The following is a 14917-nucleotide window of genomic DNA, read 5'->3' on the forward strand; positions in this document are numbered from 1 at the left end:
GAGAGAGAGAGAGAGAGAGAGAGAGAGAGAGAGAGAGAGAGGGAGGGAGGGAGGGAGAGGGAGAGGGAGGGGACAAAATTGCTGTTGAGGCAGCATTTTGAAAGGGAAGAGTAGAACAGAAGAAAACACATTTCTTAACCCTTGTGCCACGGAAGTAAAAGCTGACCTCAAGTTGTTTTTACTCCTGCTGCGGAAATATATATGCATCCCTTCTACTTCTAAGGATAATGTTGGATGAGATTTTCAGTGGGGGAAGCAGCATACTGAAGTGTAAGAAAGGTGTCCCTCCATCCTTCAGTCTCTCTCTTTATGATGCTGCTACAGCAGCTTCATTCTGTAATGCAAAATAAAGAATAACCAGAATTACAGAGAACATGGTGTTCTGCCTGCATGTATTCTGCACACGGATTTTGTTTGGTCTATATTTGAACCAACCTGATGCATACTTCCTGGACTAATATGTGGATCAGAATACAGCTTTTGCACTCAAAAAGTTTTCCTCTTCTCCATATGTTGTGATACAGTTCTTGGCTCAAAAAGCATACTAGAAGGAGCATGAAATGTATATCTTAGGTTAAACACATATAAAAATACATTTCAGGAATAGTGTGTACAAGAATCTGTATTTCAGGTTGTGTACAGATGTGAACAGTTGTTCAAAATAATGCATGTTTGTGCATGTTTAAAATTGCATATTGATGCCAAAATAGAATGTAACATTCTTATGAAGTAACACATACAAAATTGACATAAGCAAGAAACAGCTTGTTCCTTACTTATCGCTGTTCTTTAAGAAAAAAATAGAACCAAAGCAGCTTACAGAACTTGACAATAAAAAAAACTATTTAGAAATGAGAGACTATGGACTGTGAAGGCAATGATCCATGATAGATGTTTTATAAATATATGTCACTGACTGGTTTATTTTTATTGCTATTCTGAATTTTGCATTGCTATATTATTCTATAGTGTTTGATTTTGTAAACATATAGACAAAATTGTTTTTTATATAAAACTTTGTGCTAGAAATATTAAGTGGTAGTTTTAGAATAAAATAGACTTTTGCAAAGCAGAAACTCTTAAATGCAGCAGACCATTGCACATTAAAAGCCTATTCAAACAAACAGGTTTTCAAAGCTTAAGGGAAAAGGATTTTCCTGCCTCAGATAAACTGCTCCAGACTCTTTAGGCTCTAATTGAGCAATCCTATATCCCTGAGATAGCATTTAAAGAGCCATAGGGTTAGAAATGTCAGAGAAACCCATAAGAGATTCAAATGAGTTAGGATTTCTTTTAATCCAACTTGCAGGTTCCATAGTGGACCAACTCTTTTTCAAGTTGCATGGATTTTGCAAACTTGCAGAGGGAGGGGTTTGTACAGGTGTAGATTTACAAACAGGAAGTACATTCTTGTAGTCATCAAGTGATAGAAACACAAGAAAAGCCATGCTGGATCAGGCCATCTGGTCCAGCATTTCATATGCATGGTGGTCACCAGCTGCCCAACAGATTGCTGAAGCAGGATGGGTGCAAGAAGACCCCTGCCGGCCAAGCTGCTCGGCAAATGGTGTATGCAGGCATGTCATCTCTGCTGTAAGAGGTAGCACATGGCCAATAATGATATTAGTTACAGATAGTCTCTACTTCCATGAACCCATTCAATCCCTTTTTAAAGCTTTCCAGACTTGTGGCCATCCATACCACCTCAAGATACCTTTCTTGCTTTGTCACTGTTAATTCCAATTCTGTCAGCATATACTTCCATGCTGGGGCAAAACATTCCAGTTACAATTTAATCTAAGTGTAAAGTAATGTATTGTACATTACTGAAGGGGAAAAAAAACAGATTCCTTCAGTGAACAGACACCAGAGGAAAAGATGCCTGACAGTGTGCCAAGGACTGCAGTCTGCAAGATCTGTACTTCCCTACATAGGATGATGGAAATTCCCCCTCTCACGAAGCTGCAGAAAGTGGTACCCCAAACCTGCAGTTGGAGTGAAAATCCATGAAAGATTTCTCCCATGTATCATGGCTGCCATAGAAAGCACAGTGGAGGTTTTGTCTCCTAAAATTGGTGACTTACAAATAAGCATGTTGGGGGTGAGAAAGTGCAGGGAAGGGAGAGCCTATAGATCTCTGTCCACAAGTGTCTGAAAGCACCATGGGCTTAGAAGTCCATATGAGAAAATACAGAAAGGAGACTGAAGAGACTGCACCTCCCGCCCTGCTGACAGCAGCCAGGTGAAAATGGGATACCTGGATGCTTCTGTCTGCTGAACGTCAGCGTTTAAGAGAAAAGTCCTACAGGTTACCATAAATGCCTTGATCTAGACACGGTAGCAGGCAGGCAGGCAGTTTGAACCCATGACATGACCCTGGTGTCAGTGAATGGGCTACCACTTTCCACACAAGGTGCATCCTCCAAACTAATGACCAAAGTTAGATTGACCAACTCATCCTTAACCTTGAACGGAAGTTTTCTAATGATTTTGACAAGCTAGTCAAGGCTCCAGTCCTCTGTACATACTTAGGAAAAAGTCCCATCTAATCCAGAGGGGAGGATTGTATTATAAGAATGTAGATGTCCTTTTAATATGATTGCCCTCACAGAAACATCTGAGAAGCGTTGTAAGGATTCTTTACAGAGAATGTATTCAAATAGCAGGTTATTAAAATGTCACAAGTTGAAGGACAAGCTTCTGGTTAAGCACAGTAACCTATCTCAATTAAAGTTGCCCACTGCTGTCTTCAGACAGGAGACAGAGGGTTCTGGGAACTAACCCAAGCAATTTAAAGAAATTAATTGGCTCTTCATATCCTGTTTGGCTATTGGTTGCTCCAAGCCTCTTAATTTCTCAGCAGGAGCTACTTTGTTTGATTAATACATCCCAGACACTTCCTGGTTACATTTTACTGTGCCTTAGTCTTCCCTTGTTGATTTTACTCTGTTGTCCTTGCTTCAAACTCCACTCTGACCTCTGTGGACTGAAACTGGAATGAAATGTCTACTAAATCATTCATTTATCTTATAGCATTTCTTTACTGTCCAATAGCCAAAGCTCTTTGCTTCTCAAAATCAAGTAAATATATTTAACCTACGTTTATGGGAATGAGGATCAAACTGGAGAAAACTAGTAGCAGCACGGGGCTTTCAAAATCCTACTTATACCATTTGCCAGAGAGAAATGTCAAGCAAAATTTATAAAGGCATGGATTTTTGCTGCTCTTGCCAAAGTTTCTCCAGAAAGAGCCTTCTTTAAAATATCATTGCAAAGTCTCACAGTTCCTTGTGTAGAAACACAAGGAACTTTTGGGAAAGTGAAATGTTTGTGGTTAGAACCAATCAGACTCTTTTAATAAGTTGGAGGTTTTTCTTAATTAGGTTCATTAAGACTATACTCATTCCTTTGTCTGTTTATTTATAAGCTCATGTTTTACTTAGTCATCTTCCACGTTTAATGCTAAATGAAATAAAACAGATTCTATTTGTTAAGGTATATTTGCACAACATAAGCTGATGCCTTTCCAGATTTGAGTACTCATGTCACATATTTTCATGGGCAAAGTGATAAAAAATAATGTGACTGTCTGGGTTGGGCAATGTAATATTCTGCAGAAATCTATAAGCAAGCACAAAATGTAATGTAAAGATTTGCTGACAGTAGGTGCCATTCTGCATTTTGATTATACTATATAGACTGATAACTTCTCTACATGAGGGATTTAACTCACTGTTGTACAGAGGCTGCTGCTTCTGTTTTCATTGCTGAGGAAAATTGCAATATTTACAGAGGGCTTTTTCCAGGGGTTTGCATTTCTATGAATTTTCTATATATTCTGTGAGGTGGTGCTGCAGTATAGTAGATTCTCATCTTTTTAATGCATCTTTTGTTCTGGTTTAATTGTGACTTAATTTTTCCTTTAAGATTTTTTTTCACTCTAAACATACCCATGAAAAAACTGGAAAACACAGAAGAGGTCCTGGAAGTAATGACCTTGTGAAAACGCCTTGCATAGGGAAGCCCAGTGTTATATATTCAGATCAAAAATAAGTACCATAGTGGTACAGTCTCCACAAGATTAATGCCAAGGTTCAGAAATTCTTGACAGTCCTTGGTAGTCAACCAATAATTGTGTTCATCTCAACTGAGATGAACTTTCTCAACTTTCTACTGAGAGTGCTGTGAACCTTTGACACCTGGTGAAACAGCTGTGCAATCACTCACAATTAGCAGCAAGTGAGGGGAGGGAGTTTGCTGCATTGCACTGAGATTTGGAAATGCTTAGAAATCATTGCCTTTTCTCTAGCCTCTAGTCAGATCCTGTTCATTCTGAAACAGGCACTTACCAGTGGTGAGCTGGCATGTACATTAGTAGACTGGTGTGCAATGCTGGTGTCATTTTAGCTGACCGGCCTTCCAAGAGGCTGAAAAAGCAAGAGGCATTGAATGGAATGATAGTGCTGGGTACAGAGTGCTTCAGAGTGTTTTGACATTCCAGAAGAGCAAACAGGCACTCTAGCAAGCAGCATTACATCAACCTTGGCCCAGTTGCTCCTGAAAATCATCTTTTGTTTGCCATTTGGTGAACTCATGCTCCTATGTTCAATATCTGTTCTAGACGTATTGGGGCCTGAGGTGCTGATTTGTAAACTAATGCTGGCTTTCCATGGAGCAGGTGTAGGAGAAGTGTCAGATTCAACTCTGTTTGGATGTCATATAATGATGTGGCAGAAAAACTTTTACATGATCGTGTCTGTTTCTGCCACTGTGGACAAAAATCAATAACTCATTCCATTATCCCTCGACTCCGAGGCCAGGCAAGGAATCTACTCCACTCTTCAGTTACCCACACATTGTGAATTGTATTTATCCTACTAAATATTGCAAATGACTCAGAAACCAAAGAAATTTGAGAAAGTGTTTTGTTTTTGCAGTCTTTTTTGGACAGAGTATGAATAAAATACATGAGTGCATGTTCGTATGCATGCACACTGCTCTAGCACCTTCACAACAGTTTGAATTTTATTCTCTCATTGCTGCTATTTTAGTCTGACTGGGGCAGATGACCTAATTAAAGGCAAAGGCAGTGTGACTTTAATGGTCAGAGTGATAGAACTGGGATGTGTCTGCACCCCTGAATCAGCATGAACTTGAAAATTATGTAGCTGTGCATAAATTTTATATCCACTTTTGCAAATGTCTCATTTGTGTGTGATATTTTAGTGTGTCTTTGTTTATTAGCAATCCTTCCTTGCTTGCTTAATCTCTGAAGATTCTTGCTCCTCTTTGCAGCTCCTCATGAGCAGGTACAACTAAGGGAGCACTCTGTGGATTGTTGTAGCAGCTGCCAGAACCAATAGCTGCTACAGTCACCTTGAGGCTTCTGAACACAGGCAGAATCCTAGAACATTGGAGTATCTTAGTCTAGATGCTGTACATTCCGCTCCGCAATCCAGACTCAACATGTTGCACATGCAGGGGAATATGTTTTTCCTAACTGAAGCACAGAAAGTTCTACAGAGCACTGATTAGCTAGACATCTCTTACATCACAAAGCACGCTCTCACCATAAGAAGTAAGTGTTTGCTGTGGAGGCAGGTACATGGATGTTTGAAAAATGAAGGGATTGGGAAGCTGGACTCATTCCACAAAGGCAAGATACTTGCTGGCTCTCTCATGCCTAGCTGAGAGAAGCCATCCACAGAATAGAAGGCAGGAAAAAGTAGCCTAAAACATACTAGAACAAAGGCCTGCTTAGGCTGATTAATTTTTTCACTTCTTATCAAGTGGAGTTCTAAAACAAGTTTCAACTCTTCCAAGTTCTTTCAGGGTCAGAATTGGTATTGACTGTGTGGTTTCTGGTACCATCACAAATAGGACCAGCTATTTTCAAGTCCTGTTTAAGTCAACTTAAACATCCCACTTTAGTAACCAAATCAGACTAGCATAGCTTGAGTGCCCTTAGTTGGTTACAGCTGGGCAAGCCTTGAATTACTTCATGGACAAGAGATGAATAAACAAACCTCTGCCAGGTAACATAATCCATTACTGTTTAAGTAGAGAGTCCCAGGAGAGGCAGTTAGACAGAATATATAACTGGAGTTCTAAGGTGATTTGGTCTGGTGTTGCTGGTCATTTAGGGTTTGGCAGGCAGGATTAAACAAAATAAATCCAATGTACATGGCACAGGACTACCTACTTTGGTGGCTGCCAAAATGAAAACCAGTAATGTTTAGTAAAATGGGAGGAGAGAGATCACTTAGGCATCAGTCTTTTGCCTGGATAGACAGAAAAATGTCCTACAGCTGGCAGCACAGCATGCCTTGTTGTGATAGGGTGTGGCTACAGTCCTTCTGAAAGAGGCAGCAGGCATTCAAGGGATTTGTTTTGGCAAAATTATTGAATAGGAAAACAGTTTTACCTGTTTAAGTTTTGAAATGTTGTTTTGAATTTTGCTTATTTGAAAGTTAATGCTATTTCTAGTGCATTGTGGGTTTCGTGTTTTATATGAATTGTTGAGAACAGCCCAGAGGGCTTCAGCTTTTGGGCAGTATAAAAATGAAACAAATGATAACACATTTTGTTTAATGTCTAATGCACTGTCAGCACAAAGTAAATACTAAATCCACTTTTTGTTTTTGTGGATTGTATGTAATTTGTTGTTGTTGTTGTTATATGCCTTCAAGTTTCTCTGACTTATGGCAACCCTATGAATGAATGCCCTCCAAAATGACCCTTTCTTGACAGCTTTGCTCAGTTCTTGTAAATTCAATATTCTAATATTTTGGAACAGAGAAAATATGAACAGTTCACATAAAAGGTGAAAATGGAAGAGTTCTATAATAGGATTATCTTTAAGATATTTATAAACTGTGGTCTCCTCACAATATCTTTTTTTCCCTTTGCTTCCAGCTTTCTTTGGGAAGTACCTAAATGAATATAATGGTTCCTATGTGCCTCCTGGCTGGAAAGAATGGGTTGGATTACTTAAGAACTCTCGTTTTTACAACTACACACTCTGTAGAAATGGAGTGAAGGAAAAGCATGGATTTGACTACTCTAGGGTAGGTCCTATTGATTTATTTTAATCCCTCCACCTTTGGCCACAACTGTGAGAACAATGCAGATGCTTTATAGCTTTGGTCTAATTAAAGTATTTGTTACATATTTGAAAGCCGCTGCTGGTAATATAAACTACAATCCATAAACCTGCTCTTTTAGATTGTACATTATTGTTCTATTTCTGGAGGGATGTATAATTTAAAATTTATTTAGCGACAGACGGCACTTCTTGAGACGATAAACACCCCAGTTTGTCCTACCAGCTGGGAAATAGATTTGATTGTAGCTTGACTCATATTCTATTGACTGGTGTTCTCTACTTTAATTAACACAGAGAAACATACTCTGATATGCTGTGCACTTGAAATTAATTCCCTTTATTGCAAAATCACCACTTCCATGGTTGTAGTAAGTTGATTTTGAGGACTTCTAAATCAATCCGTAGCCTACAAACTTGGTCAGTGTTAAGTTGCAGTGTTGTGAAAGGGAATTCAGGAGTTCGTGTTGTACTGTTCACCTAATTACAGTACCTCTTCATCCACATTTTTTTTAATTGCTTGGTATGTAATGATTGTACAGTGGTATTTTTCACTATCATGGAAAGGAGCAAAGAACAAAGCGAGAGAGATGTGATACGCACTCTGTCCAGATATCCCAAAACATAGTGGGTAAATAATTCTAAATGTAAGTGTTTTTAGTGAACCTTAAGTAAAGCTAAGTAGCTGGTGGTGGGAGGGAGTGCTCATGTGTCTTTCTCATCATGTCTTTGAAAAAGGGCATAATAAGTGCTTGTATGTTTTTGTTTTCACTTATTTTAGTGTAGACAGTGCTTTTCTTAGTGGGAGAATGGATGTGGTAAGGAAAGAAAAATCGAATAGCTGCCTAGGCCTAGACTTGCTTAGATCTCATGCATAGATAAGCTACAATGGGGTGTCATGTCATGTTGTACAAACACTACCCAATTCTCACAGGGTGACTTGTTCATGGGCAAAAAGCCACTCCGACAACCTGTTACTTGTTCTAGGCACTGTTGGGCCCGTGATGGTTGTTGTCTCATCCAGCATCCCCTTTCATGAGCAAAGGTGACTCACAACTTTGCTTTCCCTTTATAGCTTGCCTTTTGCAGCAGCCAGAGAAAAGCAAAACGAAAACTAGCTTCCTTGCAGCCACACCTTGACAGCAGACACCACCCAGGATGTTGCCCAGGTGAGGCTGCCCATTTTGGATCCACAGAAGTGCACAAGTTTGTACTTTTGCAAGCCTGACTGCAACCTTTAATATGAGAGAGGATACTTGTGCACATTTGGGCTGCAAAATTCATTTTTTTTAGAAGATAGGTGGCGGAGTCCCCCCAGATATGCTGGTTGTCACTAGTAATCAACTCAAGAGATCAGAAAAAAACAGCCTACAGAAGGAAAAGAGAAGGGGGGGGCGGGGTGGAGCTGCAGCAAACAAACAAAAAATGACTTAAGATCGCAGAAGGAAGAGGGGACAGGGTGGCTTTAGCCTCCCAAGTATGAGTTGCCAGCTAGAGCATGGTGGAGGGAAATGGCCCATGGTGAGTCATATTGTCTGTCACACCATGGGTAGTTCCATGAACAATCCAGTCTATTCACAGGGTGGGTTTTCAGGATGTACAAACTTGTAGAAACAAGATCCTGAATTCCACCTCTTTGTCACATCCTTCTGTGAATAGGAAATGGAACCTGGGTTAGGGCAATGCAGACAGAAGCAGGGTAAGTTCTCATTCGTTGTCACAAAATTATATCGCAGAATGTGCCCCTGAGATTGAGTAGGCCAGGAGCAGCCCCACAGAAGAGTACAATATGGTACTGTCTGTGGAACATGCAATTAAATGTTGTATTTGGTTTCCAGGGACTGTTTTGCATAAGCTCATTGGTTGACTTTGGGCATGTCAGCTTCTGCCTGTAAAATGGAAAGATTTCTGAAATTTAATTAGTACAAATTAAAGATTCTCTCAAGAAGTTGCATGTATCTGATGAAACCATAATCCAGCAGCTCTCTAATGAATCACAAGCTGATTTGAAAACCACATCAAGTTTTTAAAAATGTGTTATAGCAGTGTTTTGTAAAAACAACAGCAATAATTTAAGTAAGAAATCCCCAGCACACAGCAGAAGAGCCAGTGTGCTCATTTAGAAACACCACACTCTGCAGCTGCCTTAGGACCACTTCAGAATGCTCCTCTTTATTCAAACATGCAAGTCCCTGCATACAGTGAATTTGCACGTACATAATTTGTCCTTGAACAGATAGTTTTTCACAAGGGACTTTTTGCCGTGGGGTTGCATTCCATTCCACAGTGTGTTACCCGCACATTGAAGTGGCTCACACTCATCAGGGCTGTATCCTGTACGTGCTTTGTTTTAGTGTGTGTTTAAACGTGTTGATCAGCTAATAGCTCTATTGTATTCATGCTGTAGTCTCAATAAGAACATAAGGAAGCAAGTCAGAACATGGATCAGGGTCACATTCTTTGAGTGCTTATTGATCCAGCGTTACCATTAGAAGTTCATGTGACCTCTGTGTCCCAAGGCACCTTTTATCAGCTTTAGCTAATATACCAGCAGCAACCTTCCCTAGATGAACTCTGCTTAGCCAAAATTACCCACTTTGAAAACCTCCTGTTTAAACTATTGGAATGCATGGTCTATGAATCAGCCTTTAAAAAGGGTTCAGAAAGTACATTTGGTTGAGTGCTGCAGTAAGTCCACAACAGGTCCCCAAAATTCGTTAACTGAGATTGCGGATTTTAACTATGATACACCTGTGCTTTGTCAGCTGTATTGACTCCTGGTCTGCTTTAGGGCCCAATTCAAAGGGCTGATTTTAATCAAAAGCCTTACATGACATAGAGACAGATTACTTGCGTGGTCATCTTCTCCAAATGTAACTCCCACATCTTAATATTTTCTTCAGATGCCCAGCCCTATGCTGTGTTGCCAAATTAAATGAGGTGGCGTTAAGTGAGAGAGCCCTTTTAGTAGTGACATTTTAACTACGAAGCAGCCTCCCCAGAGAGATTCACCTGGTGCCACATTTTCGTTATTTTATTATAACACTGATGTACAGCTTAATAGAATAAAATGGCTAAACAGCTTGCTACACCCAGGGTCAGCTGAGGTCCTTCATGTTCATCCAGGCCTTTTGAATGAATTGTGCTTTCCAGGGCTTTTGATTTTATAATTGGTCTTCTGATTTTAGGGTTGCTGAGCCTTTTCTTCTTTGTTGTATTTGTTACTGTTATTGTTTTATGTTGTGTTCAAATTCTATTATGTCCATTTATTACCAGCTTCCCAGAAAGTGTTACATTATGGGACAGCATACAAAACCTGGTGATAAATAAATAGCTCCAGGGCCAGACCTGGACTGATGCAAATGATACCTCTGGATCAGGCAGTGGAGCAGGAAAAGTAGCAAGCGGGGTAGCTGCCCTGCTGTGACCCTTCCGGCCGGTGTCCAGAAAGTTCTACCAGCTGCTCTTGTTCAGTGGTATTTGCCCCAGTGAGGGGGAAGTGGCAGGACTCTCTTAAGCAGACTATCCCAGGGCATCCACCTGCCTTTCCTTGTTGCAGCTATGACTGACCTGCATGAGAGCATACCAGCCTCTCGTAGGAGCACCAGAGTTTGAGACTCCTTTTGCAGGGCATGCCCAAGCACTCTTGGGAGCACCGCAACTAGGAAGGGGTGGGAAGAAGCACAAGGTAGAATATGGTATCATCCTTCTTCATGGTCTCTGTGCATTGCACGTACTCGCTTGTGCACCTGCACAATGTTGTCTAGCAGCTGGGAATAGCCCTCCAATGCCACAGAGAGGTCTCAGAACAGCTCCTGTCTGGGCAAACCCGGGACCTTTTACAAGCCAAGAATTGGCTACTTCAGTGAGCAGTGTCCCTTATTATGTTTCCAGCTCATTAAATAGCAAAGAAGTATCAGTTTGCACATTGTCCTTGAAGAGTGTCATTAAATAGCATAATTAACTATAATTTTCACAGCCCATGACAGTGACATGACTTCTGAGATACTATTTTAATGATCCTTAGATTTGGTACCAATGTGCGTATTGTCTTTCCAAAAATATCTTTCCCGCTGGCACATGAATTCAACAGCCCATTGACACTATTTTGTATGATTGACCCCCTTTTAGTAATGTCAGATGTCTAAATGCCTAATGATGTGTAATCAAAATGCAATACAACATTCATGTGCAGACTCACTGTCAGAATCTGTCAGATGAGGGTTGTTGCTCTAATATTCAAAACTCCTTGTTGTATTTACCCTAAATAGGGAACTATGGATTTTCTTAAATCCATTCCAGCATCGTTCTGAAGATTCTCAGGACTCTTTCCTTCCTTCTACTCAGTGGCACAATCAGTTTTTGAAAAACAGAATATAATTCCACTTGTGCTAATTTACATTACCGCTAATGTATTTATGACAGCATTTGTGCAACTCATATCTGTATAAATGCATATTGGTGCAAACTCTGTTCACAAGAGTGAAAAAAAGTCCTGCAAGTCCAGATCTCTGTGACTAGGAAAAATCTGGTCCTCTGTGAAATCTAGAGAATCCAGAAGGTAGAATCAAGAAATCCTGATTTGAATCTGTTGCAGATATCTCCAGCATCTCTACACCTAGGCAGTGATGATAGAATTTCAGCAGCAGTACTGAATATCTAGCCATTCATCTTGCCCTTTGGGAATTCCAGAACTATTCAGCGGGCTAGAATGAAGCATTGTTGCTGTAGTACAGATGAAAGTGATTTCTGCCTTCCTTGATCAACCTGATGCAAGTCAGACTTCAGCAGGGACTTGGGTAGATGGACGGAGGAAGAATGATTAATAGCTATGGTAGTTAAGACTGAAACCGTTGTATTTAGAGCATTGTACCTCTGATTCCCAGATGATGGGGTGAACAAGAAGAGAACGGAGATTTCCATTGTTGCTTTTAGGCTTTTGCAGGGCAGCCACCACTAGAGAATTCTGACTTAGGTGGCTTAGACATGCCTCGCTTTTATCTGCTATGGCAGGGACCTCTAAAAAGTAGGGTGGGGACTGTGAGAGTACAGTTTTTAGCATCTCCTCTCGGCTGCTAAAAGTATCCAAAGCCAGCTATCATATAGGTTAACAAATCAGTGCCAGCCAAGATACTTTTCTGCCTGAAACTGAGCTCAGATCTTCCTACCCTCCACGCTAGGTCTGATGGGTGCTGTGTCCAGATTTTTGAACAGCCCTGGGCATGGCTCCCCTGCTGGCACCCCTCCCTCAGTGAGCCTGTCTTCTCACAAGCATTTCACTGGCTCCTGCTGCTCCTCATTGCCACTACTACTTGTTTGCTTGACTGGGAGAGAGGTTGTGTGGTATCTACAGTGCTTCGCAGTGTTGCAGCCTGGAGTTGAAATGGATTTAGTTGGCACGGTTTCCACTTGAAAATAGTTACAAGAGACTTAAGGTGAAAGGCCAAAATGTTTTTATTGTGGCACAAAAGTTAAGGAAAGAAAAGCAAACTGGCATGTGTTGGTTCATAAATATTAGCCCCCTTGGCTCAATAAACTCTGGTGCTTCCCACTGCCTAATGAAGCAGTGTAAGAGTCCACCTGTGTATAGTTCAGTGCCCCAGACTGAATACACCTGTTTCTGGAGGGCTCCAGGGTTTGCTGGAGCCTTGTTTGGCACTAGTTACCTTCCACTGGTTTGAGAAGGTCCTATTGATGAGCATTCTTTGTATCCAATTTAGTAGCCAATTCCAGATCCACCTAATAGTTTTTCTAACTAGTCTATTTTTTGCCAATTTACTAATCAGGATGTTGTGGGATACTATGTTGAAAGCTTTCAAAGTAGATTATGTCCACAGTGTTTCCTCTATCCATCTGGGAAGAAACCCAGTCAAAAAATAAGATTAAATTAGTCTGACAGGATTTATTTTTGATAAATCCATGCTGGCTTTTATTAATCACTGCATTTTTTTCAAGATGCTTGCACACTGATTTTTAAATAAGTTTTTCCAGAATGTTTCCAGGGATTGATGTCAGTCTAACTGATCTGAAGTTCCCAGGTTCATCTACGCCCCCCCCTTTTTTTTTTTAAAGATGGCAAGAACATTTGTCCTTCTCCAGTTGTCTGGCACTTCTCCTGTTTTCCAAGATTTATCAAAGATAATAGCCAGTGGTTCTGAGAGTTCCTCCACTAGCTCTTTTATGACTCTAGAATGGAGTTGATTGGGTCCTGGAGATTTGAACATGGTTATTTCATCTAGGAATTCCTTGACCATGTGTCAGTCTTGGGCTGCCATCTCTCACTTTTTCCGCTTGTACTTCCTCTCTGTTGTAGATATTCTTGTGGGAGAAGACTGAGGCAAAGTAGGAATTGAGCACATCTGCCTTTTCCTGTTTGTTATCACTCTACCATCTACTTAAAGTGGATGGACACCTTTCTCTTTCACATGTCTTTTGTTTTGGGTATCTTTGAAGGACTTTCTTGTGGTTCTTCACCTCCATTGCTATTCTCAATTCATTTCCTGCTTTAGCCTTCCTGATGCTGTCCCTGCAATTCCTTGTTATTTGTTTATATTCTTCCTTTGTGGCCTGGCCAAGCTTGCACTTCTTCTACATGTTCTTTTTTTCCCATTCAGGTTCTCACTTAACTTTTTGTGGAGCCATGTGGGCTTCCTCTGTCTTCTACTCTTTTTTCTTGTTAGAAATGTTCATAATTGTGCTTGGAAAATCTTCTTTTTCACTATTTCCCACCCCTCTTGGAGACCTTTTCCCTTAAGAGTGCGCATCACTTACTATTGTGCTGAGTTTGTTAAAGTTGGATTTCTTGAAGTCCAGGGTGTATATTTGGCTGCAGTTAACCTTTGTTGCCTTTATAGTTGAGAATTCAAGTATCACACAGTCACTTTTTCCCAGAATTCCCATGGCTGCTATTTTGCCCATTAGGCCATTCCTGTTAGTATTAAATTGAGGATAGCTGATCTTCTCATTGCTTCCTGTACCTTCTGGTGAAGGAAGTTGTCAGCCAGAAATCTCTTTGAGAGGACCATGTTTGGCAGAAATTGTGTCCCAACATGTATCAGGGAGATTGAAGTTCTCTATGATGACTATATCATTCTTCTTGGAGATGCTGTCAAGTTGCTTTTCAAAGGTTGCATCCTTGTTCTCTTTTGGACTGGGTGGTTGATATAGTAGACAGCAATAGTCAAGGTCATATGATCTATTTTCTATGGGTGAAAGGCAATTTCTTTGTCTGTTAGCTAGCTGCTATTGATGGGGTAATTTCCAGGTGTCTCAGGACAATGGTCATCCTCCTTGTGGGCTCATTTTGCATAATCCCTTTATGTGGAAATGTCTTGTGCCTGACCTTTGCCAGCATCTGTTAGCTAGCACAAGATAGTGGGTCCCTCTTCCTGAACTAAGCTTATTCAACATGGCTCATGGACTGAGAGCCTATTCGCATAGCATTGCTTTACAACCTGCGAGTTTATGGTGGTAATATTGATGATGCATGTTCTACAGCTTATGCAACAAATAAATGCCAGTTGTTTTTATTTCCTTAACTTTTCTGCACCAATGAAGATTTTGTGCCTCCATTGTTTGGAGCATCTTGTGTGCATCAAATGGAAACAATACCAATTAAATTCATTTCAGTTCTGAGTTGTAACACAACCCAGTTGTGGAAAAGTCAAAAGGCAAGGAAAAACACTTCTGCATGCCATTGTATTATTCCTCTTTTTGGCCAGCACTTTTGGCTGGGTGTGGGTTGCAATTGCAAAGAGAGGCATTTCCAGGGGACCCTTGTCACTGGGCTCCTCTCTGGATTGTAGGCCTTGACAG

General features: G+C 40.6%; 1 protein-coding gene across 5 annotated transcripts in view; it reads left to right on the forward strand.

Annotated features, from left to right (window-relative positions):
• SULF2 (sulfatase 2) overlaps nt 1-14917 on the forward strand; it is a 209620-nt gene that overhangs the window by 134165 nt on the left and 60538 nt on the right. For all 5 annotated transcript variants that reach the window (XM_044440362.1, XM_044440363.1, XM_044440361.1 and 2 more), the window contains one exon: nt 6916-7067. In XM_044440362.1, the coding sequence (XP_044296297.1) occupies nt 6916-7067 (152 nt within the window). The remainder of the gene's footprint in view (nt 1-6915; nt 7068-14917) is intronic.

The sequence above is a fragment of the Varanus komodoensis genome, unplaced genomic scaffold (assembly GCF_004798865.1).
Source record: "Varanus komodoensis strain SLA01 unplaced genomic scaffold, ASM479886v1 scaffold37, whole genome shotgun sequence".
Classification (NCBI taxonomy): domain Eukaryota; kingdom Metazoa; phylum Chordata; class Lepidosauria; order Squamata; family Varanidae; genus Varanus; species Varanus komodoensis.